General features: G+C 36.9%; 6 protein-coding genes and 1 long non-coding RNA gene across 7 annotated transcripts; 2 read left to right on the forward strand and 5 right to left on the reverse strand.

The window, feature by feature from the left end:
• LOC130511835 (auxilin-related protein 2-like) lies at window positions 1–2,133 on the reverse strand (the record flags this gene model as incomplete). The annotated part of the gene is given in 2 exon segments (XM_057009557.1): window positions 1–1,260; window positions 1,604–2,133. Coding segments are annotated over 2 exon segments (1,667 nt in total), but the record flags the coding sequence as incomplete, so codon positions are not given.
• A 364-nt stretch (window positions 2,134–2,497) lies between these two features.
• Window positions 2,498–5,604, reverse strand: LOC108849089 (serine/threonine-protein phosphatase PP2A-4 catalytic subunit). Its single transcript, XM_018622592.2, has 11 exons — window positions 5,435–5,604; window positions 5,192–5,248; window positions 4,981–5,064; window positions 4,651–4,722; window positions 4,370–4,441; window positions 4,182–4,222; window positions 3,846–3,912; window positions 3,308–3,499; window positions 3,118–3,207; window positions 2,920–3,027; window positions 2,498–2,835 (listed from the first exon to the last, which is right to left on the reverse strand). The coding sequence occupies exons 1-11, from the start codon at window positions 5,525–5,527 to the stop codon at window positions 2,770–2,772; spliced, it is 942 nt and encodes a 313-aa protein (XP_018478094.1). The 5' UTR covers window positions 5,528–5,604; the 3' UTR covers window positions 2,498–2,769.
• Window positions 5,605–6,846: 1,242 nt separating this feature from the next.
• LOC130510518 (uncharacterized) lies at window positions 6,847–7,757 on the forward strand. The gene is made up of 4 exons (XR_008944190.1): window positions 6,847–7,181; window positions 7,256–7,356; window positions 7,452–7,551; window positions 7,630–7,757. It is a non-coding gene; the product is annotated as an uncharacterized LOC130510518 (long non-coding RNA).
• A 51-nt stretch (window positions 7,758–7,808) lies between these two features.
• Window positions 7,809–8,715, reverse strand: LOC108852028 (non-specific lipid transfer protein GPI-anchored 22-like). Its single transcript, XM_018625516.2, has 3 exons — window positions 8,330–8,715; window positions 8,114–8,200; window positions 7,809–8,028 (listed from the first exon to the last, which is right to left on the reverse strand). Exons 1-3 carry the CDS (start codon window positions 8,670–8,672, stop codon window positions 7,937–7,939), a joined length of 522 nt encoding a protein of 173 aa, XP_018481018.1. The 5' UTR covers window positions 8,673–8,715; the 3' UTR covers window positions 7,809–7,936.
• A 742-nt stretch (window positions 8,716–9,457) lies between these two features.
• LOC108855819 (carbon catabolite repressor protein 4 homolog 2) lies at window positions 9,458–13,404 on the reverse strand. Its single transcript, XM_018629732.2, has 11 exons — window positions 12,875–13,404; window positions 11,615–12,362; window positions 11,260–11,346; window positions 11,085–11,168; window positions 10,922–11,008; window positions 10,755–10,841; window positions 10,610–10,663; window positions 10,443–10,534; window positions 10,252–10,366; window positions 10,022–10,169; window positions 9,458–9,931 (listed from the first exon to the last, which is right to left on the reverse strand). The coding sequence occupies exons 1-11, from the start codon at window positions 13,030–13,032 to the stop codon at window positions 9,786–9,788; spliced, it is 1,806 nt and encodes a 601-aa protein (XP_018485234.2). The 5' UTR covers window positions 13,033–13,404; the 3' UTR covers window positions 9,458–9,785.
• A 6,243-nt stretch (window positions 13,405–19,647) lies between these two features.
• Window positions 19,648–22,073, forward strand: LOC108849207 (pentatricopeptide repeat-containing protein At3g58590-like). Its single transcript, XM_018622731.2, has one exon. The coding sequence runs from the start codon at window positions 19,798–19,800 to the stop codon at window positions 22,063–22,065; it is 2,268 nt and encodes a 755-aa protein (XP_018478233.1). The 5' UTR covers window positions 19,648–19,797; the 3' UTR covers window positions 22,066–22,073.
• Window positions 22,074–22,155: 82 nt separating this feature from the next.
• Window positions 22,156–24,340, reverse strand: LOC108849208 (uncharacterized). The gene is made up of 6 exons (XM_018622732.2): window positions 24,078–24,340; window positions 23,687–23,718; window positions 23,164–23,337; window positions 22,958–23,080; window positions 22,755–22,866; window positions 22,156–22,673 (listed from the first exon to the last, which is right to left on the reverse strand). The coding sequence occupies exons 1-6, from the start codon at window positions 24,204–24,206 to the stop codon at window positions 22,359–22,361; spliced, it is 885 nt and encodes a 294-aa protein (XP_018478234.1). The 5' UTR covers window positions 24,207–24,340; the 3' UTR covers window positions 22,156–22,358.
• Between the last annotated feature and the right edge of the window lie 223 nt (window positions 24,341–24,563).

Below are 24,563 nucleotides of genomic sequence, written 5' to 3' on the forward strand. Positions count from 1 at the left end.
AGATCATTGTTATTGTCTTCTTGCTGCTTAGCTTTAGCTTGCGCAGCTGCTCTAGCTCGTGCCTCAGCAGCTGCCTTTTCAACAGCAGCTCGTTCAGACCTAACCTTTGCTTCAGCATTTGCTGCTTCCTTCTGCCGCGCTTCAGCTGCAGCTCTCTCAGCCCTTTCCCTTGCCCCTGCAGCTGCCCTTTCACGTGCTTCAGCATGCGCTCTCTGAACTGCAGCTCTTTCTGCACGTTCTCGGGCATCAGAAGAAGCCTTTTCGACAGCAGCTCTTTGAGCTTTGGCACGTGCCTCAGTGGCAGCTCTTTCGCGTGCTTCCCTAGTGGCCCTCTCAACCGCCTGTCTAGCCAGCAGTCGTTCCCTTTCTCTCTCAATTCTTTTCTGCTCTCTCTCCCTTTCTCTTTCTCTCTCCCTTTCCATCTCTGCCTCCCTTTCACGATCCAATCGAGCTTGATTTTCTCTTTCCCGAGAATCATAGTTGTCCACTGGATCAACGCCTTCTCTGTTTCTACTTGCCTTGAGATTGTCTTTCTCTCTCCTTTCCTTAGCATGCCTAAACTTGGCTTCAGCTTTGTCCATAGCATCCTTCATGGCAGCAGCAGATGCAGATGCAGAAGCAGAAGAGAAAACATCTGAATCATCACCACCACCACTACCATAGAGAGGCTGCTCATTGGGAGCAGTCTGAAATCTGCCAGAAGCAAAATCGTCGAGTTCATCCATTGGAGTTGTAGGTGCAGAAGCTCTAGCTGGGCTACGAACGTGCTCATTAACCTTGTTTTTCATAGGACGTGTAGGTCTTGGTGGGGGAGGTCTGGAAGGTGGAGGAGCAGTGGTAGGTTGCGTAAATAAAGGGATCTCAGAAACAGTAAGCCAGACATCATCAGATGAGTCAAAACTTGCATTATGCGGCTCCAAAACTTCATCAAAAGAAACTTTCTTATCATGGTAACTGCCAGAACTTTTTACAGGTGACTGAAAGCCACTGGCGTGTTGTTCTGACCTCAAGTGAGTTTTGTCTCTACCATTGATAAGAGAATCCAGAGGGTCAATATCAACAAATACTCCTCCACCGTGGGAATGATCATCAGTTTTTGTGGTGTTGAATTTACCAATTTCATCCAATGGATCAGTGAACCCTTGTGTAGGTTTTGTGGAAGCAGAGTTCTCCTCTAAGACTGCAAATGGGTCTTCCATAGGATTGGAAGATGTCCGATATGGAGGAGGGGTCTGAGATTGACTAGTCTCTGAAGTAGGCCTGTGCAGAAAAAAGAAACTTTTGCATATGAATTGAAAACACAAAAAAAGATACTAACTTTTACAGTTTCATAAGATGCAAAGTAGCTCTACTGTTACAGTTCATTTAAGGAAAATGTTGAAACTTTGGGAGAATTTTCTAAGAGTATAAGGAGGAAAGGACCTTGTATGCATCAAATAGCTCTCTCTCTCTCTCTCTCTCTATAAGAGCAATACTAAATCAGTTTTATTAGCTCGAGTTTCAGGATAAGAGAACCTATGTATGCAACTCAAGTTCATATTACATTTTATTAGCTCTTCTAAGCTATCTGTGGAATTGGATGAGAGAAATGAAAATGGTATACCGTTTAGTTTGAGGGGAGCTAGAGCGACCAAAACCAGGAATCAGATCATCAAAAGCAGAAGCAGAGGAGCCGGTGGAACCTCCTCTGCCAATCAGATCATCCAAGGGATCTTTCTTGTGCCTTGAAGGTGACGAGATGGAAGAGAAATTGTTCTCAAACCTAGCTGATTGAGAAGTCGTAAGCTCAGGGATAGCGTCAAACACATCCTCATCGTCGTATACCGGCTTGTCATACACTGGCATAGCTGATTGCTTAGACTTGAAGAGGAGATCATCACCACAACCATCGCGACTCAGATCGTCAAACACCCACGACGGCGAATCGGATGACTTGGCCTTTGTCTGAGGTGCCATCGGAGCTGATTTTCCTTGGGGCCTTTTGGTCAACAGGTCTGAGAAATCGTCCATTGATTCTCGCTTTCAATTTCGATTTCTACCACCGAATTGAATCGGGAGATCTTTTGATTTCCGACCAGAAGAAATATGATTGATTATTGTCAGATCTGAGTAGGATCCATTGAGGAAGAAAAAAGAAAGTATTCGTCGTCTCTTTTTTAGTTTTTTCCTCTTACTGTCATAATGGGCTTTATTGACATGGGCTTATAGTCCATTAGTAGGGATCTTTTGTTATTTTTGATATTGACACCACCTGGTATAAGGTTCTTGCAATACGCAGGCCTTGCCTGGTCTGTTGCTCATCTTGTTCCTTGCGCTGTATTCTCTTTTACATTAACTAACTTGTGGTAACAGTTTCATTGTCTGGCACTATACAATTTTTTACATGCCACTGAACATCACTTTGTACAGTCTCGACTCTTGTGGCTTTAAAGAACTTCATATGCGTCACGTACATATCAAAAGTGTAATAGCACAAATTCAAGCGAAAAATTATGAATAAATCAAATCATATATATATATCTCATGAAACATATTATGATGCAGTAGGGATCTGAACAATTTCAACCAAACACAAATATTCATACCGAGTTTTAAAGTTCATTGACCTTTGTTGCCTATATATTACACTGCTCCAAGGGAGGGGGCTCAATCGATTTTCAAGAGGAAGCAACCTGAAACAAAAATTGCCTTGTACCAAATCAAATTAAGCAGTGATCTTCAAAAACAAACAACAGGGCTTTGCATCTGAAAGGAGGTGGTGACTTGTGTTTATAGGAAGTAGTCAGGTGTCCTTCGGGTCACATCTGGTTCTCCTCTCCTTGGGGCTGGTTCAAACTGTTTCACAATTTAGACTCCATAAGTCTTTTTTTTCTCTATCTTTCTTTCAGAGAGATCTAAATGAAGATTTTCTGGACATACCTGAATGAAGGTGTGGTTCCTGCAGTCATCGACCTCGAGAATGGAGGCCATGTTTCCACAGCGATAGCAATAGTTTGGTGCACTGAAAATAGTAACCACCTTTTGCTCCTGTCAATGGGAACATATCTTCAACATAGTTAGCAAAGATTCTCGGGTTTGGCTAGTCTATGCAGTGAAGAAAAAATTTAGCTGGATTACATGTGCCCAGTTGAATCCATCCATAACCAGCTGATGCGCTCGAGCAATCAGTTTTAAGTTATTACTGTGGTTGAATTGATCGGAAATGTCCTATGGATACAAAAACGAAGTCAATCACACACTTATGTGGAACAAAGAGAAAAGAAGATTCAGGACAGCTTCTGAAACAGAGGCTGCGTAATTCAAATACCTGACCAAATGTATATCCAGCACCACGAGGGGAGATTCCCCAGCCACACCTGTCATCAGGATCAGACCATAACAAGTCACACATCGGCCCTTCATGTGGTACTTCTTGAACTCGATCGAAGTTCCTGATGTTGTCAAGGGTCTCTATTGATGGTGACAATCCACCGTGAAGGCAGAATATTTCCGACTCCACCTGCAAAGCAGGACGTTTGACATGAGATGGATAGCCTCCTTACTTATCGGAACTAAAACCTCTTAGAAAACACTATGAATTTCAATAAGACAAGTTTTCTTTAAGAGATCGCATATTCTAGGCTCTAGAAAGTCTAAGTACTAAGTGCAAGTTATATAGTCTAGTCATTCATAGCCTTCAGAACATGATTCCATTTCAAATTGGAGTAACGATTGCCAACCGAATACGCTAACACACAGCACAAGCATGCTCAAAAAGGACAATCTTTTTATTGTAGACCCAGTCGTTGTTTCTTATTATATAATATGAGTATATAAATGTGGAATGTGATGTACTAAAAACTAACCAAGGCTGTCAGTGGGAAATAGTCAAAGAGGTCTGTAAATATCTTCCATACATTAGCATTGCCATACCTGCAGGTATAAGGAAGCTTTGATAAGCAAATTGCAAACGAAAGGTGTCACAAAAAACTATCTTACAGGCGTAGAAGAAGAATTGCACGTCTTTGATTAGTACTAACAAACAACTCAGGTATGAAAAATATCACTGAAAACAGTCAAAAATGAGTAAAGCAATATTAGAAACAAAAAGGAGGAGCAGAGTATTGGTGAAAAAGAAGTATCACGACATGAACAGAGTGAGTTAGCAGTTTGTACAGCATAAGGATGTTGTGGAGACTCACTTTCTAAGGCATTCATCATAAAATCCATAAACTTGAGTAATCTGCAGAGCAAAAAGTGTATTCAACCATGGGTCAGAACAAAAGTTTTAACTGACTTGTACATGAATATAGCATAGTCCATAGACACGACACCAGAAAAACTAAGTCAGGAAAGTAAACGTACAAGTAGAGAGACAAAGTTAGGTTACCTGACGACTTTCATGGTTTCCTCTAAGAATAGTGATTCGCTGAGGATACCGTACTTTCAAGCCTACTAACAGCTAGAAATGGAATATTAAAGAAATAGTATCAGCATCGTAGTCTAACAAACATACATAAACGTTGGGAAAAGAAATCATCCAGTATACACGCAGGATATTTAGTTTAACAGTATAAAAAAACAAAAGATATCTTTCTACTTCAAAATCAGATAATTATTATTTAACAAAGGCAAAAAAAAGAAGAAGTGGGGATGGTATAAACTTGGTACCGTAACAGTTTCGACAGAATAATAACCACGGTCGACATAGTCTCCCATAAATAGATAGTTGGTATCAGGGCACTGCAAAAGAGCGTTAAATGAACGAACATTCAGCAGACAATAAATTAGAACCAGAAAGAACTAGTTTCAAATATAACCCACGAGCAAAGGGTCCAAATAATTCTGAGTATTCAGTGAGCATGCACTCAGACTTTGTACTACACACCACCCATAATTAATAATTTCTAGAAAACATGGATGCTGAATTTAAAAAAAAAAACAAAACTTGCATCTTATTAACGGCTAATATGCATCTGAGTAAGAAATATAGATACTTACCATTCCTCCAATGCGGAAAAGCTCTGCAAGATCATGGAATTGTCCATGAATATCACCACAGATTGTCACTGGACTTTTGACAGGCTGCGTGCAAGGAAGGAGGAAATGTAACATAAAATTAACTCTACTTAAAACCAAACAACATGAATGTGTGCTTCAAATGAATCCAAGCTGGAAACACAACCAAGAGATGCAAGATGCAAGAACTAACCTGAACGTTGCTTTCGTCCATCAAAATCTCCTTGGCTTTCTCGCATAATGACTTAACCTATCGAAAACAAAACAAAACAGCACTGCACACGATAAGTTCATCTTTCACCTCCTTTAATTCTTAACAAAGAGAATTCATCAGAGATTCATCCAATCAACGATAGCATCTAATACGAATTTAATTCAAACTAAGGAGAAATTAAAAAAAAAAAGGAATATGTAATAGGAAGAGAATTGGAGGAACCTGTTGCTCGGAGAGAGGCTTGCACTGCATGAGCTGAGAGATCTGCTCGTCAAGATCGATTGTTGCGTCCGTCGGAACCGAATTCGCGCCCATGGTTTTGGCCACTGCGTCTTCTTCTTCCTCCTCCTCTTTCCTTCAGTCGGATCCCTAACCCTAAATTGGATGGATTCTGCGTTCTCTCGCAGAGTGAGAGGAAATCGAAATCAGAGGGGCGCGTGAGGAATGGGGCGAGTGGTGGTTTGTAGTTTCGAGCCGTGTCTTGATTTTACTTTGGTACCCTTACTCTTTTCTCTTTAAATTCAAATCTGGAAGAAAGTCGTTAATGTGTTTAAAAATCTGTTAATTTTTGGGGTTTTTTTTCTTTATTTTTAGAACGGTTGAATTGTTGATATTTATGAATATATTTATACATATAATATTATTAAAATTTAAATATAATATTATAAAATTATTTTATACATAAATATTAATATATAAAATATAATTATTAATAAAATTAAAAATTTAATACATTTTAAAAATATGGATCAAAACCTGAATGTCCAGATTTGAAAATTAAAGATATTCAAATTTAAATCCAGTTATTGACGTATCTGAGAATTTCTTTTCCGGATTCAAGTCCAGACATCCTAGTTATCATATTTTTGAAACAGATCTGGAACGGATCTCGGATTAGATATCAATTCCAGATAATAAATCTCATACTTATTTTCAAGGTAAATACAAATACAACAACATTGGGTTTATAATAGTTTTTGAAGTGTTATTATTTAATCAAGTTAAAAATACATTCACAGTTTTTGACGGTATTTACATTTGATCAATAATAAACTAAAAATAAATTAAATGAATTTTTGAATAAATAAAAAATGGTATGTCAATAATTAATAAAATTGTAATTAATTGGTATAATTTCACTTAATTTGAATAAATTTTATTGTTAGTTTTCTGAAAAAAAATATAAGATAATTCAAGGTTTCAGATAAATATCAATAATCAACTAACTTAATTTTTTTTTATATCATACCAGAAAGAGTCATTCACGGGCTTACGACTCTTCTAGATTCAACTAGATTAAAAAAAGATTACAAAAAACTAATTTAAAATATTTTAGACAAAAATATTCAGATAATTTGATTTTTTTATAATTTGATTTATAAATTTATTGTTAGAATATTTGGTTACTTTGAAACTAAATATAATTAATATTTTTAGGTATATTAATTCTTACAAAAGATTAAGTATTTTAGATTCAGTTTTGTTTCAGTTTGGGTTTTTAAATTTTAAAAATATAAAATTTGTATAGGTACTTATAAAATTTGGTTTCATTTCGGTTCCAATTTTTCGGTTTGGTTCTTTAGTTATGGGTAGATTTCATGCCTGCTTCAGACAGAAGTACCTAAAGAGTTGCCGACTTTTGTCTGCAGCAAACAAGTCCCAACGCATCTGAGAGACTCCATTCGCGACTCTGGAAGATTTTGGCTCGTTTAGAGGTGCAAGCTTATGCTATTTTCGTGCTCCTAGACTCTAGTCCTGACGCTGATTCGCTAAGCTTGGATTGACAATCATGGAAGCGAAGAATGTGACAGATGAGACATGGAGGAGGAGAGAGAGAGAGATTGTAACAAGCGTGATGAGGATAGTGAGCAAGAGATTGACCTCAGAAGGATCTAATATCTCTCCTTCTCGGAGCTATAACTAGCATCTGTCCCAAGCTAAAAGTTATATCTATCTACTGGAACGTTAGGTAATATTATGTCACGCTTCTTGATTTGTACCTCATCAGAGCTAGAGACTAATTCTAGGATTACTTTTCACAAGGTGACTGATGATCGCATTAGACATCTAGTGAAGAATTACAGAAACATCATTGATCTGAACCTAAGTGGCTGCAAAAGGTATCTTGATTCGATTTCCTCAGGGTACTAAATCCATTTCTCAAACTTTTTGCTTCGCTTTCTTTATAATTCATTTTGCTGAGAGACTAATTCAATGTAAATAAAAACAAAAACTGCAGCTTGTTTGGGATAGTTGGAGTAACTGATAAATGTCTGGAGACTCTCTCCAAAACCTGCTCTGCTACACTCACCACTCTTGATGTCTGCATCGGTGTTAAGGTGTGTAGTGTGTACTATGGAGATTTTCAATTTTTTCAATTACGTTTTGTGGAGACTTCATGTTAACTTCATGATTAGTTGTTATACAGAGGCGAAGCCGTGAAGAACTGCTTCAGATGTTCCCTCGTCTGACATGCTTCAAAGTACACAGCTAATTTGCTCTTAACTTCAGGACTCTCACCAACGTTTAGCCCCCATACTAAAGGCAAGTGGCTCCATTACGAAGATTATATTTAGTTATATTACAAATAATCGCATAATATCTTAATCATATTCAAAATTTTTATAATATGCTTTATTAACAAGCCCATGGCACATCCAACAACTGATAGATATGAATCACATAGCGGTTTTGGTTGTATTTATTAACTTTCATAACAAATGTTTACATTAAGTACCATACTGAGAAAGCTCCAGCCATCACTAGACCATATTGCTTCTTATCTCTTCCTTTAACGCTTGAACCTGTGGATACAGCTGCAATATTTTTTGTTTGTTTGTTATCTTTTCTTTGTTTGCACAAGTAGAAATAAAATTGTAAAAGGAGTAGTATTAGTAGTACCTTTAGGTGCAACATTCTGAGAGGACGATTCAGTGAATTGCTTAAAAATCTTAGCGGCTACTGAATCTGGAGGCAAATGTAGAAGGTCTTCTTGCAATAAAATAAAATAATGAGAAAGATCTAATATTGTGAAGATGTAAAGCTGTTAAATCATTTCTATATATTTCTACAAAAAATAAAAATTGTAGATGAGATTTTTGGTATGAGATTTCTCACCTGGGCATTGTGAAATATTTGCAGGGATATGACAAGTGGAAGGGAGGCTCATTGCACGATTGGCATCAACTTTGAACCCTAAACCAGGATCATCCCTGTCTTTGACAAGAGTGCAGAGACATCTCTTGGTCTGCCCTTTGTCTAGTTTTTCTTTGAGTGTTGTGCAACATGTTGAGTCTGGAGCTTTAGCTTTGTTAGTGACAAAAGGAAGACAAGAGTAGAGATCAGACATGGAATCCTGACACCCTTTTATGTCCTGATTCAAATCTGATCTCACACCAAGAAACATTATTGTTAATGTTATGCATAGAGCCAGCATTTGTTTATTTTGATTGTAAGCCATGATATCTAACCACCAGTTTATGCAACAATAAACTCTATATGCCTTTTTATAAACTTATCTACAGACTTCTTTCTTGTTCACATAGGAGTCTTAACTCTGCAAGAAACTGATTTAAATTTTTGAAATAATGTACTAGTTGACATGTCTCATGTCTGAATTGAAATTTTGAGTTTTGAATCTTTTGCTGTTACTGGAGGGCTACATAAATATATGAAAGTTGTTCACAGTCCGTTTTCACAATCTCTGCAAGTTATCCACAAGGAAAGAGTCGATATAATCTACTTTTATTTTTGTAAAACTAAGAAATTTCATTCAAACAACTCTAAAATGATTTGAAGACTTTAAAACCTCACAACTTGGAATATTTTTAATAACATCAGACTTCAAAGTAATTTAGTGGGATTACGAAGGAGCAGCACTTGTAGACTACACCTTGTAGAGAGACCACGTGGAGTAAGGGTGCATGATAAACAACTAGTGTATCCGTCAAATGAAAAACCTGCAGTTCAGCTCCATTTTGTGATAGTAAGTATAGTGCTCTTGCTTATCTGTTCTTTATTTGCTGTTAATACAGATTAGGGAGCTTGAAAGAGGAGTTGACATTCTTGTTGCCACTCCTTGGAGGTTAAATGATTTGCTAAAGAGAGGTAGAGTCACTACAGATATGGTGGTGGACATGGAAACATACCAGGTGGTGGTTATGTACCTTCACTGTGAAAGAAAAAAAAACAACTCCTAGTCTACCATTGTTTTAACGGATCCTCGTCTTTCAAAGCATGTTTAGGTTAAGATCTAAAACCATACTTTTATTAAAAATAGAAAGGATACATAAAAGCAACAGGAGTATCTCTAAAACTGATCAAAATGAGAAAAACAAAAGGTATATAGACAAAAGCAACACAAGAGGAGGTCATCATTAAAGAATGACCCAACTTTCAGAAAAATGATCTGACTTAGTATTCAGAACCACTTCCGACCTCTGTGTCCTCTCTATGACATATCTTTGGTAAAGGTTTTGTCTAAAGAGTTCTTGCCATAACCTGAATTTTAAAAAAAAAACAGAAACAAACAAACAAAAACCTATCTGTAAGCCAATTTGAGATGGGATAAAGATTAGCGTCTGGTTCTCGGCATGCATCGAAACTCAGCTAAGAGTGCAATATGATTTGAAGACCATTCAGGTGAAGGAAGAGCTGTATCCTTTCTCAATCCATCTTCATCCAGCAACTCCAATAAAGATTCCACCATTAATGTATCCGCTGAAAACCAAAAACAAAAACAAAACCTTCCCCACTTAGTTAACTTGTTTATTCTCTGGTGTAGTTTGAGCAAGGAGAGGTTGGTGAAACCTGTATAAAATATATAGTCATGAGTGCCAATGAACTCCCTTGTACAATTGGTAAACAAAGGCTCGTTTGTGTTGAGATCCATTCTCCTTCTGTGTTGGTCCAATCCAAGACCCATTACTGGTCTCACAAACGATGAGTAAGCGCTCACCTGAAAAAACAAAACTCTCTCTCTCATCAAAGTTCAGGCAAACAAAAAAGGTTAAACCGAAGAAAAGAAGATAATGTTTTACCAAAGGTAACTGATGAGTCAGTTTGGTATGAGGACGCAGGATTCCAAGTGGATCAACCAATAGATCTGGATGCAGTGGATCAACCTTTCCCCTGACAAGAAGTGTATGAGGAGCACTGCAAAATCAAAATTTCAGAGCTTTAGCTTTTTTTTCTACACCAAAAAAAAAGAGTATTGAATTTGATATTATACCTTCCGGGAAGTGTATTGAAGTCTCCACAAACAAGCATAGGAATATCAGCACTAGCAGCTATTTTCTCTAGCCCTTTTAGTAAAGTATGAACCTAAAACTCAAAAAAAACATACAGTTAGGTGAATACTAATTCTGAACTTAAGATAGAGAGAGAGGATGCACATACCTGCCAGAGCTTAACGTCCTTCAGCTCTTGTTGAACATTCACATGTGTGTTTGCCTACACTCCAAACAAGTTACCTGATCTTATGAGAACAATCTTCTCAACAAGCAAATGAATGTGATGTGATGAAAGAAAGGGAAACACTTACCACACAGATAAGCTGGCGCTTCCCTGAAGGATCAGTAGGTTGATTACCAAACTTCGATTCAAGAACAACTATCAACGCAATGTTATCCTACAACATTAAAAATCACCAGAATCAGTCATTGTACAATACAAACTAACTCTCTAATAATCAGCTGTGACCAAAACTACCTTAACAAGTCGGTTTAAAGCAGATCTCTTCTGCGTATGAGGGATTATAGCCTCAGTCAAAGACTGAGCAGCCTTATTGAATTCAACCTAGATTATTAACAGTCTCTTGAATTAGTAGATGAGGATATAAATAGATAAGCATATAAGCACAACAGATACAAACATCATATTTCTTGACATGTGAAAATCTATCCCGTCTGAAAAATGTTGCACAGCCATCAATTGCACTTGTACTTCCGCTGAGAACCTAGCAACGTGCAAGTAAACGGTTAAGTGACTTTTTTCCAACGTAAAAAACACTAAAGAAAGGAGCAGGTGGACTCATCAATGACCCAAACCTCATTAGTCTTCCTCTTGTAGAGAGCTTGATACCCATGTTTATCCAGCTCCGGTGCGAAAATCTCGTGGAAATGATCACTTTGTACCTGCCAGATAAAGCAAGAAAAAGGAACATTTTTTCTGTTCATGACACTTCTTAAGTAGTGTCCACACAATAAAAACCAGTGTTCTAAATATCGGTCTAGGCCGCGCCTAAACAATTGTTTAGAACAATAATGTCATATAAATGTCTAAATACCGCCTAGCGATTTCTTTAACATTGATAAAATCGGTCTAGGCACCCGCATAATCAATAATTCCATAAAACGTCTAACCACCGCCTAGCGATTTGAACATTACTGATAAAAACAATACCTCTTGTAGGCAAACTACATCAGCACGATAACCAACAATCTCCCTCAACAGATTCTGTCTTCTGTACGGCCAAGAAAGAGCCCAAGGAGGACAATAACTGTAAAGGTCGCTACTTGCGGAAGTATCAGACAAAATATTATACGAAAGCACAGTGAACGACCCTGCAGACTGAATCCGACCATCTTGATCCATGTGACTCATCACCTCAGCTCCATTAACGGGGATAAGTCTACGGGGACTCGGAGAAGGCGCAGGGATCACACGTGACGTCAAAATGGTACTAGGATGTCCCACAGACTGTTTAGTCTCCGCGTTAGCCACCACACACTCGAACTTCAACACGTAGCCAATGTCGTCAGCGGTCGGGGTGTACGTTTTGCAGCCCCCGACCTCGATAAGCGTCTCTCCTCCGTTGTTCTTCTGAGCGATGCTCGAAGGATAGAACGGCGTGGGGCCGTTATTGGCGAGCGTGAGATTCGACATTGAACCGGATAAGGTGCTGGCGAGAGCACCGGAGCCTGTGCTGTTGAAACGGGATAACTCGTCTTCCTCGTTTCCGTTCTCTGCGGCTGCTCGCTCGTGCAGAGTCTTGTGGTGCTGCCACGCGTCCGTGAAGCATTTGGGTGAACAGTGGTAGCTTTTTGCGACGAGGGCTCTACGCTTTGAGCAGAATACGCATTGCAAAGTGGCTTGTTCCGTTGGATGCACACTGCAAATGGTTACTTTCTTATCGCTCTGTACACGATACCTACAAACATTAAAAGAAAAATCAAAAGCATGAAACTTTATTACAAGAACAGAAGTAAAACCACAGTTCCTGTCTCTTTTTTCACATTCCACAAACCAACTAGCAATTCTATTAACGACCCTAATCAGAAATCTCTGAAATTTAGACCAAAGTTTCAAACTTTGAGTAAGAATGGAACTTTAAGACTTTAATACAAGAACATAAGTAAAACCATAGTTGCTGTCTCTTTCTTACAATCCCGAAACCAGTTAGCAATTCTATTAACGACCCAAGTCAGAAATCTCCGAACTTTAGACCAAAGTCTCAAACTTTTTGAGTAAACTCTAAACTTTAGATCAAAGTTTCATACTTTGAGTAAACCCTATAAGCAATCAGACAAAACCCACAATCCACGACCGAGAAAGTTTTAAACTTTTTCGGTAAATCTCTGAACTTTGGATCAAACTTTTGAGTAAAACCTAATTAACCAGACAAAACCCACAATCCACGACCGAGAAAGTTTCGAACTTTACCATCTGTATCTCAAGAAGTAGCCTTCGAGAGGAGCAGATTCAGGGACATCGTCAGTGGCGGCGGTCTTATCAGGGCGGCGAACAAGCACGTAAGGAGTCAATTCACAGCCAACGATGGGAATCTCGGAAGGGAGATGCACTCGGATCACGCTTAGCATTGCTTTTGCGTCACACCTGGTGATTGTTTGAAGCAGAGAGTCGAAAGAAGAGGTTGATGATGATGTTGACGAAGAAAGGGAGATGAAATAGAGTAGAGGGTAGGCTGATCCACCATTTACTTTCACCCTAAAAACCCGTCACGACCAAACTCTTCGAAACCCTAGATACAGATTTTTTTTTTGTCTCCTCTTACAACTTTTAGTAACCCAACTTGGATCTCTGAGGGAAAAAGAATCTGGGATAGAGCAAAGCTTTAATTGTAGAATTGAGATGTGGATGGGTCTTTGAGAAATGTTCGAGGATCGATTCTTACGCTGATAATGATACAAAAAAATCAACGAAGGAGTTTGTTTTTATTTTTGTCAAGAGTGGGATCAATCGTGAAGCTATAAACTATTAGCTTTAGCCTTCAGACCAAACAAAAACAATCATTTAATTGATTTAGTTACTACAAAAGTTTAGAAATTTCAAAACAATTTGTTTTCGGGCTAAAAGATTGAAAGCAAACAGTTTCTTATTTTTTTCTTAAGGAAAATAAATTAATTTAAGGAAAAATAATCTACAGCTAAATCATTAAAAACTAAGATCAGCTCTAATGATAAGTTTTCTTTTTTTAACCAAAATTTGATTTTCTTTAAAAAAAAGGAAAACCAATATTTGTCGCTGAATTTCTTCATTTTTTCTTAATAAGAAAATAATATTATATTATATCACTATTTATGATTAATTATTACTAATAATTAATAATTTTTTCAAATTTACTAATTTTATTCAACTATTTTATTTTAACAAATCTGACACAACTACTAGTCATTATAAGTTAAACATTAATAAATAATACAACAATTATACTTTAGCATAATATATAAACCAAAATATAATATTTTATAAAAAATAATATATCTTTTAACTGATTAACCAAAGTATTCCGAAACGAAAAAATGAGTTTATTTTATTCAAATTCTTCTAAATTAAATATATAATTATCTGAAATTAGTATTTCCATGTTCTTTGTTATTAATATCTAACTAAACAAAATAATAATATAATTTTTGAAATTAATTGGATGATATTAAGACTTATAATTTATTTAATTACAAAATAAAAAATTATATTTTTTTGATGAAATTTCAAATTTATTGATCATGCAAAAAAAGTTATTTACATACTCCTATAGTTTGTAAAAAGAATAGCTGTAAAGATGAGATCTAAAGACTAAAGCGTGATTTCAAACCATCTGCTAAGTAATCCCTCCAGCTTGTGACTTGGCTTGTACCTGAGTGATACAATTCTATTCCTCACTGCCTTGTCTATGAGTCTGCGAAGTTGATCAGTAGATCTCCTAGTTTGTTGATGACGCCTTTCATTTCTCTCCCTCCATATGTGGTACACTGTCGTTTGGAACAGCATTTTTGCAAGAATGGTGTCAAGGCTCTTACCCTCCAGTCGCTGCAGCCTGTTTACAGTCCATTGCCAATCCGGATTGATATTCCTTCCCACAAACTTTCGTGCCAAAGGTTCCCATATCGTGTAGGAGTATGAACAAGCGAAGAATAGATGCTCTCTTGTTTCATCCCTCTCCCCACAAAGCTCACAGCCCTGAACAATTCCCCAATCTCTCATCCTATCTCCAGTAGACAGCCTGTTCTTGATGGCTAGCCAGGTTATAAAACAAAACCGTGGAACCCCTTGTGTAAACCAGACCACTCTGCTCTATTCCACTTTACTTTTCTTGACTCTAATCTGGTCCCAAGTCCTCGCAGCTGAAAAGATAGGTTTGTAATCATCATCTCCATGCTTCCACATTATAACATCTCGTCCTTTTTCAGGAGCTGGAGGCTCAATAGCGGAGATACAATCATAAAGATCGTGAAACCGACGACTTCTCCTCCCTCTGATATTCCACTCACGTCCTTGCACTGCTTCACAGACCTTGGCTTGTCGCCTAACACCCAGATAAGTAGTCCATGCCGCGCCTGTGATATTTATAAGTTTCCCTTTACCCAGCCAATCATCAAACCAGAAATGACATGTCTTCCCATCTTTAACGTCAAACCGCAGAAACTGATATGCCAAATCCCTCAGTTTTAAAAGCTTTCTCCATATCCAAGATCCCTGCAAATGAAAACTATATTTAAAGCTTATGTAAATGAAAACTTTATTCAAAATGTGAAGAATTAAGCAGTATTTATTTGAAAAGAGTGGTTAGTTCTTAAAATAAATACTCTTAAATTCTTCAAACTTTTTGAAAAATGAAGGAAAAAATATAAGTATCATTAGAGTAAAATAGAGCAAAAAAATAGAAAATGAAACGCTATTAAAATAATTTTTGAATTAAATATTTAATGATTTATCTAATACTACAAAATGCAATTAAAACATTAATTAAGTCGGTGGACTAGTGCTAAAATGACATCTTCTAAAAAATGCATTATTTTAGATAATCTCCAACTTATATTTACATTTTTCTCAAATATTAAAAATAATATAAAGATAATTTTTGTTCAGAAGCTTATTTTTATATTGGAAAGATGTCATTTTTGAAGAAAAATATGAATGAATGTTATTTAGACATTGACTGAAAATTATCTTAGATGTCAAAAAAGTTAATTACTTCTTCATTTTTGTCATATATCATAGTTTAGTTATATTGTTGTCAAAAAGGTATTACTTCAAAACTAATGACAAAAAAAACACACACACACATATATAATAGATTTATTATTACCAAGTAAGTCTTACATAAAAATCTTATAATTTTGTTTCATCCATTTTGTAAGAGTAACAATACTTTATATCAATGAATGAGATTTAAGAGTGAAATGAATGTTAACCAAACTTCCTGCATTGCTTTTAGATTTAAGAGAAGACCAAACTATTGAGCAGTTCAAATTGTGTATCAAATTTTTAACTAACATTAGAAACACAAAAAAATGAGCATCAAACGTTTCTTACTTTTAACTAAGGTAAAATGCAATAATCAAATACTTTCAGAAAGCAAGCTACGCAATTGGTTGCCAAATAGTTTGAATACCACTGATTTGGTGTCTTTCAATTGTTTTTTTTTTTTTGATATTCGAATCTAACTAAAATCACAGTTGAAAAATATCAAAAGATTGATTCAAAACATTACAAGACTGCTATATAATGTTTGTGGTTCAAATATTTATAAATGATAAATGATAAACATGTACCTTAAAATTTTTTTTAATCTATTAGGAGGTTTGGTGACAAACATGAATCTTATAGTCTTCTTTATCTAGTAAGAGGTTTGACAAGCCTCTGATCAACATCGCTTCTTGAATCTATCATATTTGGTTTCTTCTTTGGCAAACTTTCTTCGATTGGCTACTTTTTCTATCATGCAAATTTGTTTATAAATTTGGAATTGTTTGATATTTTGGAGATATGATATGTTATAGCTTATGCTATTATATTGTAGATCTCATATCAAACAATATAATAGTTGAGAAAGTTATAGATATGTTATTATAAGACTTATAAGTAGTATTGAGATTGATATGTTATACGGACCACAATGGTTGAAAATCTGCAAGCAGTGCCTCAGGCAAATCAACGGAAGCGACTCCTCCTTGTAGATCTGCCACAGGAGAATAACAAACAACATTTAGGGACTGGTTTGAAAGGTCGTTTGAGTCTGGGGCGGCAGCTTGGGAGTAGGATTTGACAGGGGATTTAGGGGATTGAGGGAGGACTGGGTCACTGGGCGGAGGCGAGGAGCCCATAACTCCGATCACCGGAGCCGTGTGGCGCACACAACAAGAAGACGTTGTTTAGTATTTTAGATGATGGTATTAGTAGTCTTAGGCCATATAGGCTGGATTACTGGTACTAGTTGTTAGTTGTAGAGTCTAGAGTCTAGGATAGTGTTGTGTGTGTTGCCGACAGTATGTGCGTAACCCGCCCATACTAGGCTTGTTTAGGGGGCTAGGGTTTTCGCACTTTTTCTCTCACTTTTTCTCTCCAACCAGTTTTGTTTCTCATGACCTCTCAACTGATTCTTTTAAGTTACAAATGATCTTTGATCTCATTTTTTAATGATACATGATCTGTTCGATTTAGATGATGTTCCAGACCATATGGAAGAAGGAAAGTCAACTTTGGATATGTATTTAGAGGATCCAAAGTTAGATATGAGGAGTAATCCTAATTTGAATGTTCTTCAGTATTGGAAAGAAAACAAATATCGTTTTGGCGCTCTGATACATGGCAATGGACGTGCTTAGCATTCCTATAACTATTGTGGCTTCTGAGTCTTTATTTAGTATTGGTTCTCAGGTTATAAGCAAGTATCGAAGTAGATTGTTGCCTAGTAATGTTCAGGCTCTGTTGTGTACACGTTCTTGGATATATGGTTACCTACTTGATGATGAAGGTAACACTTCTCTCCACTTGATGATGATTAGCATGATTTGTTTACTGTGAACTGAGATGAATCTAGCAGTACAATTGTATTGCATATAATGGCGAAGGTGAGATGGTTATTATTCGATCAAGTCCACATGAAGTAGAAGACTCTGGAAGCAGCCAAAGAACTGATAACCTTGGTAACCTTACATATTCTTCATATATGTCACTACATTTTGTATTATATGCTTTAAACATAACTTCAGATTCTTCATATATGTCACTTGTGTGCATTTTGTCATGAGCATTGTTGTTTCATCTCATTGTTAATTGAGCGCATTTAGTGTTTGCTTTGCATATTATTATACATTCATACTCACAAAAGCGTATCAGTTGGAAAGCGTATCTTAGTTCAGATGACTTTTCTTCTTTAGTGACTTTGTTTGGATGAGATTTTTGAAACTGAGTTGTTATGCAGGTGTTGGGAGAGGCCTACCAAGTGCTGAGTGATCCAGGACAACGCCATGCCTATGAAACTTGTGGATCTTTGACAAGTTTTATGAAGATGAGTCTTTTATAAATCTATGTTTTAGGTTTTAATTTCATGAAACGGCTGAGAATATGAAAATTTTATTGTGAAACATGCCTTTTATATATGATTTTTAATTTATAAATTTTAGAGAATAAAAAAAATTACTCAAGGAGATATTGGTTAATATTGTTATTTGTTACTATATAATAATGAGTCGACTCATTAAAACCACTAACTCATTAATTTAAATGAGTTAGAGACCAAACCAAACCATTAGGTAAATGGTTTTGGTTGAACCATAACCAATAGAAAACTGGATTTATGTGGATATGGTTTGGTTTGGGTTGGTTTATCCATTTTGACATGTATACATGTATATATATTTAAAGTTGATTGTTTATACATTAGAGGGATGATTAGTGTATTGTGGCTATAAAAATTTAGCTGTAAAATTTATGTTGTAGGTGAGTGAGTATGTTGTAGTTATAACTTTATTGTTGTAAATTTTATTGCCGAGATTTTTTGTTGTAGTTAAATTGGATGTATCTGTAAATTTTTGATATAAATATTTTAATATAAAATATGTAACATATGTATATAATATAAATTTTTGTTTGAAATAAGTTATAGTAATAAATAAATCATACATTATCAAAAATTACTATTAGTTAATGTAATCAATAAATAATAATTATTATAGAATTCAGTAATTTTAAAAATATTTAAAGTGAAATAAAATTATAGTAAGAACTAATATATAAATAGTAGTAAATTTTATCTATGATTATTTAATTTATTTGAAATTATAAATAGTTTTCCATTATATAGATTCTACAACTTCAATAATCAAGAGGTAGATTTTTGTTTAAAATACATATAAAGTAAAATTCTTTAACATTTTTTTGCTGTAATTTAAAAATGAAGCTAAATCATGATCGGTACAAATCAATATAAAATTTAATGTAAGTTTTAACTTTTAAAAATAAAAGTACACCATGATTTGGCAAAGTGTTTATTGATTTAAAAATAAATTAAAAAGTGATATAATACCCAGCCAATCATCCAGTAGTTTCTAAATGTTTGGGGATGAAGATTTAGAGTTTGAAGATTAAGATTTATGGTATAGAATTTAAGATTCAGTATACAAAATTGGAAAGAAGAATTTTCAAAAATACCACTTTCAAGGTACCATTATTCATATTTACCACCACTAAAAACACATTTTCAAAAATATCTTATTTATTAAAATGGTAAAGACTCTTATATCTTTGTTTTTATATGCTTTTCAAAATTCTAATCCCAAATTTTAAATCCTAAACCTCCAATTCTAAACTATAAATCCAAAATTTTCAACTCTAAACCCTAAACCCTAAACTATATACCCTAAATTCAATATCCTAAACCCTAAACCCTAAAGTCTAAACTATAAACCCTAAATCCTCAAATCTAAACCCTAAATCTTCAACTCTAAACCCTAACCTATATACCTTAAACCCTAAAACATCAAATCTAAACCCTAAATCTTAAACCTTTAAATCTAAACCCTTCGTTAAAAGTAGTGGTAAAAGTGATTAGTGTAAACATGAAAAGTGGTACTATGAAAATGGTATTTTTGACAATTTCTCAATTGGAAATAACAATATTTTGAATAAATATTAAATATATTATTTATTAAGTGTATTTTTTTTTTCTACTCTTACATGAAACTCTCTAGCGGAACTATAAAAATGGGCCAAGTCTTCTTGCTCACGGTTCGTCGTCTCTACTCATCGTGGCAACTTCAAATCCGACTTTTCGCGACTAAGCCGTTGTATTTATATGCACTATACCTGAAAAGTTCTCTTCTTTCAGTTTCCTCCTACATATGAGCCTCAGCTATAGAGAACTCGCCAACCCCAACAACCGTCTACTTAGCTTACTCGATTCCTGCAGCAAAGCTCCTTCCTTTACAAGAACCAAAGCTCTCCACGCCCTCTCCATCACGTTATGGAACACCCTTCAGCAGCCCGTTTACATCTGCAACAACGTTATCTCCCTTTACGCAAAGCTCGGCGAGGTTTGTTTTGCAGCCAAGGTGTTCGATCAAATGCCTGAAAGAGACAGAGCGTCTTTCAACATGATTATAAGCGGGTTTAGCAAATCTGGGTATGTGGAGAGAGCTTGGCGTGTGTTTTCAGAGATGAGGGAGTTTGGGTTTTCCCCGAATCAGTTAACGGTTCGTGGCTTATTGTCTTGTCCGTCGTTGGATCTTCGTGGTGGGACTCAGTTGCACGGTTTGAGCTTGAAGTATGGTTTGTTTATGTCTGATGCATACGTGGGTACTAAGTTGTTGGGTTTGTATGGGAGGTTTGAGTTGCTTGAAACGGCGGAAAAGGTGTTTGAAGATATGCCGTTGAAGAGCTTGGTGACGTGGAACCATATGATGTCTTTGTTGGGGCGTGGTGGGTTTCTCAGAGAATGCATGTTTCTCTTCCGTGAGCTAGTTGGGACTGGGGAGTGTTTATCCGAAAGCTCTTTCTTGGGTGCCTTGACGGGTGTGTCTTGTGAAAATGACTTGGAAACTAGCAGACAGTTGCACTGCTCAGCGATGAAAATAGGGTTGGATTGTGATACTTCCATCGTTAACTCTCTTATCAGCGCGTATGGAAGATGTGGCAACACACATATGGCAGAGAGAGTGTTTGATGAGGCAGCTTCATGGGATATAGTGTCATGGAACGCTGTAATTGGTGCAACAGCCAAAGGTGAGAACCCGTTAACAGCACTGAAACTCTTTGTAACTATGCCAGAGCATGAGTTGTCCCCGAACCTAGGTACTTACGTTAGTGTTCTTACTGCCTCTTCTCATACGCAGACATTGAGCTTCGGACGCCAGATTCATGGCACACTGATCAAGAACGGCTGCGAGACTGACATCTACCTGGGGAATGCATTGATAGACTTTTATGGTAAATGTGGTAGTCTTGAAGATTCACGCCTATGCTTCGATTCTATACTTGATAAGAACATTGTTTGCTGGAATACACTACTTTGGGGTTACGCAAATAAAGACGATCCCATTTGTCTCTCATTGGTACTTCAAATGCTTCAAATGGGTTTCAGACCAACTGAATATACTCTCTCGACAGCTCTCAAACCATGTTGTGTCGTAGAGTTACAGCAGCTGCACTCTGTTATTGTGAGAATGGGATACGAAGATAACGACTATGTGTTAAGCTCTCTTATGAGATCCTACGCCAAAAATCAACTGATGAATGATGCTCTTCTTCTTCTGGACTGGTCTAGCAAACCTTCTTCTGTTGTCCCATTGAACATTGCCGCTGGAATATACAGCAGAACAGGGCAGTACCGTGAATCTGTAGAGCTGATCTCGACGCTAGAACAACCGGACAATGTATCTTGGAACATTGCTATTGCGGCTTGGTCTCGGTCTGCGACGCTAGAACAACCGGACACTGTATCTTGGAACACTGATAACCACGGAGAGGAGGTTACAGAGATTTTTAAACACATACTACAAGCAAACATCCGCCCTGATAATTTCACATACGTTAGTATCTTATGCACGTGCGCTAAGTTCTGCGACTTGACGCTAGGAAGCTCTATCCACGGCCTAATCACAAAAACAGATTTCAGCCGTGCCGACACGTTCGTCTGCAACGTGTTGATTGACATGTATGGGAAATGCGGAAGCGTCACGAGTGCAATCAAAGTGTTTGAAGAGACAAGAGAGAAGAACATCATTACATGGACTGCATTGATCTCCTCTCTTGGCATTCATGGATACGGACATGAGGCGTTTGAAAAGTTTGAGGAAATGGTTTCTCTGGGGTTTAAGCCGGACTGTGTCTCTTTCATCTCTGTGCTAACTGCTTGCAGACATAGTGGTATGGTAAAAGAAGGGATGGAGTTGTTTTGGAAGATGAAGGACTATGGAGTTGAACCAGATATTGATCACTATCGTTGTGCCGTTGATCTTTTGGCTAGAAATGGTTACGTGATAGAAGCTGAGCAGCTGATTTCTAGAATGCCTTTCCCTGCAGACGCTCCTGTGTGGCGAACTGTTCTTGCTGGTAGTAAAAGTTTTGCAGAAGAACAGAGAAGCACTCTCAGTTTCGTCTCTGCAGAGTAGTTAAAGAACCTAAAGTTTCAGGAGAATTCTTTTTTATTTTTCTCTAGTTGTTTCTCGTCGCTAAACTCACGCCTAGTTACAGTATAGCAATTCTTGAACATTGTGTATAGTTAATGAATGAAAAGACTTCAAAGTTTAACTATCTAATCACAAGTTCAGAGAAATAGTCTTTGTATGCAATTGTACAGGAGGTGGACTCTCTCTCACAAAAGCAAACAATCCAAACTTTGATCAGTCACATTACTTATATAAAACGATGCTTTCTGTATGGTAAAAAATACTCAATGGCTAAATCAGCCTGCCGCTTGGAAATCTCCAAAGTCATCATCTGGTGCATCTTCAACGCCTGTTTCATTAGCTTCTTGGTCTTCTTTCTTCTCTACTTCTTCTCGCTTCGTATCTAGATCTTGTTGTTCAGATGATCTTTGGACGCTGAGGCTGCTTGATGGGGACTTCTGAGCGGTTGTAACAGGAGAAAGCGGTCCAGGAGGTGGAGGCGGAGGGATGAGTGAAGGAATGGTGGTTTCTATAGACTTGCCCTTATCCTCCAAGGACAGATTGGTCAGACTCTTCTCTACCAACTTAGTCTTTGTGTCTTTTTCGCTCATCTGTTTCAATCATTAGAGATGTGACAAAAAAAAACAAGAAACTTGCAGAAAATGTAGATACAGGATAAGTGTAAATCTTACGTTTTTGAGTTGGAGAACAATGGTTTCTCCTTCCTTTAAGCTGTAATCAACAGATGATGTGTTCTGAAAGTGTTGTTCCATCTCTTCTGCTGTTTTCTTCTTGTTCAAGTACCTTTTAGCAAAGAGAGAGTACGAAGATTTCTTTGGTTAAATGTCTGAATCAAAAGAAGGATTAGAGATTTTGAAAGTGGAATGTTTGTTACTTCATGTGGTCATGTAATGCTGCTTGGAAATCATATGCTTCAGTTCTCTCCCTGAATCCGAGTCCAATAAAAGCATGACGAGCACGACCACCTATGTTTTCTTCCACACGGAGAACAAAATATCTACAAGATAAAAACACAGAGCCTTTCATGTTAGACTAGCTGCACATCATATGAGAAGACCAGGTTCATTTATTTTGTGTTACCTGCTACTGTCGATTACAGCTTCTACTGGATGAAGTTCACCATCTCGGAGAAATGCCTGAGCGTAAAGTTCTCCAGTGGTTTTATCTACAAGTTTGATAATGCACTCTTCTCCTTTGCTCACCACTTTCAATGCTCCTTCCCATGCCCATTTGTTCACGTCCCATTCATCCGCTCTGCAAAAGGATCAGTTTATATAAAAGGTATCAGCTGTCTTTCAACAGATTACTAAATGCATCTTTAGCCTAAGCAAGCCAAATTGAGCTGATTAAAAGCAAATGCAATCAGAAAATTGACTATATTGATACACATATACTCCTACTAACTTCAGGAACTGGTTCAATAAGTTTGTTCCGAGTTATTCATCACTGGCTAAGCAGCAGAATCTCCTAAGTACACATTAGAAAAGTGACTATCCTGATACAAGTTAAGGCTAAGCGGACATTTCGAGAATTGGTTCAAAGAATCTCCAAACCACATATCAGAATGGCTTAGACATTTTCTGTAATGGAGGAAAGAAGGAACCTGTAGGAAGCTGCGCTTTTCCGTGGAGGTATCTGCATACACACAAAGAAAAAAAAATGAAGACAATGCTCACTTGCCGTAACATTCCCCCAAAGTAACAAACACAGTAGAAAACATAAACCGTATATGATATAAAGAGTCCATCAAGCTCCAATGTAACCTATTATCTAAATAACGGCACTTCACAATGTCACAAATCACAATGATCCCAATCAGCTAATATGATTGCAGAGACCCCATCAAGAAGGCATCAAGCTTGACATTGTACAAATTAAACTACTTTTTAAACTCAAAATCCTTGAGAATCTGTTATATGAATATAACTTAAATCAAGATTAGAAATTTCAAATACCCATCTCACTGTAACCTAATAAAAGGTTAGAACTTTTACCAAATAAACATAGCATTCAGGCACTTGGAAGAGAGGAATCTCTATAGCTTCCCTCTCCTCGTTATCATCGACGGTCACATGATCAGTCTTCTCTTCCTTAACATTCGATGAAGACGAAGCTTGATCCATTCTCGGAACCACTATAGAAGAAGACCCAGATGACTAAATCGATCAACCACCTCGTAGAATCTTTTAAAGTTAAAGTCTTTTGCCCTACTGTGATCACAATCTGACGAGTCGAAAAGACGAAGGAACTCAGAGGTTTCGCGTTAGTTGAAACCCACCCGATCCTCTTAACTTAGTTTAAATCTGGACCGTTCGTTATATTGACTTTTGGGACTTCCTGATATAGACTAGACACGTGTGTGTCACCACCGCTGGGAAGTCAGCATTAAAGCAGTTGATGGACCAACCAATGAAAAGCACGTTGTTTCAGCCTTTTGGGCCTTAAATGGGCCTTCACGACTGGGCTTTAGGTGTAATTGC

Source organism: Raphanus sativus, chromosome 4 (assembly GCF_000801105.2).
Source record: "Raphanus sativus cultivar WK10039 chromosome 4, ASM80110v3, whole genome shotgun sequence".
Classification (NCBI taxonomy): Eukaryota; Viridiplantae; Streptophyta; class Magnoliopsida; order Brassicales; family Brassicaceae; genus Raphanus; species Raphanus sativus.

Bases quoted from the DNA above. Each gene is read 5' to 3' on its own strand.
- LOC108849089 (XM_018622592.2), bottom strand. From the start codon at position 5,527: ATGGGCGCGAATTCGGTTCCGACGGACGCAACAATCGATCTTGACGAG. The intron at 4,442-4,650 runs GTACCAAGTTTA...TTCCATTTCTAG, and splicing joins ATTCTGTCGAAACTGTTACG to CTGTTAGTAGGCTTGAAAGT. The intron at 3,500-3,845 runs GTTAGTTTTTAG...CCTGCTTTGCAG, and splicing joins ATTTCCCACTGACAGCCTTG to GTGGAGTCGGAAATATTCTG.
- LOC108852028 (XM_018625516.2), bottom strand. From the start codon at position 8,672: ATGGCTTACAATCAAAATAAACAAATGCTGGCTCTATGCATAACATTA. The intron at 8,201-8,329 runs GTGAGAAATCTC...TATTGCAAGAAG, and splicing joins AAATATTTCACAATGCCCAG to ACCTTCTACATTTGCCTCCA. The intron at 8,029-8,113 runs GTACTACTAATA...AAAATATTGCAG, and splicing joins TCAGAATGTTGCACCTAAAG to CTGTATCCACAGGTTCAAGC.
- LOC108855819 (XM_018629732.2), bottom strand. From the start codon at position 13,032: ATGCTAAGCGTGATCCGAGTGCATCTCCCTTCCGAGATTCCCATCGTT. The intron at 10,842-10,921 runs GTAGTTTTGGTC...TTAATGTTGTAG, and splicing joins CTTTAAACCGACTTGTTAAG to GATAACATTGCGTTGATAGT. The intron at 10,535-10,609 runs GTATGTGCATCC...TTTGAGTTTTAG, and splicing joins AGGACGTTAAGCTCTGGCAG to GTTCATACTTTACTAAAAGG.
- LOC108849207 (XM_018622731.2), top strand. From the start codon at position 19,798: ATGAGCCTCAGCTATAGAGAACTCGCCAACCCCAACAACCGTCTACTT.
- LOC108849208 (XM_018622732.2), bottom strand. From the start codon at position 24,206: ATGGATCAAGCTTCGTCTTCATCGAATGTTAAGGAAGAGAAGACTGAT. The intron at 22,867-22,957 runs GTAACAAACATT...CTTTGCTAAAAG, and splicing joins GCATTACATGACCACATGAA to GTACTTGAACAAGAAGAAAA. The intron at 22,674-22,754 runs GTAAGATTTACA...TGATTGAAACAG, and splicing joins TTGTTCTCCAACTCAAAAAC to ATGAGCGAAAAAGACACAAA.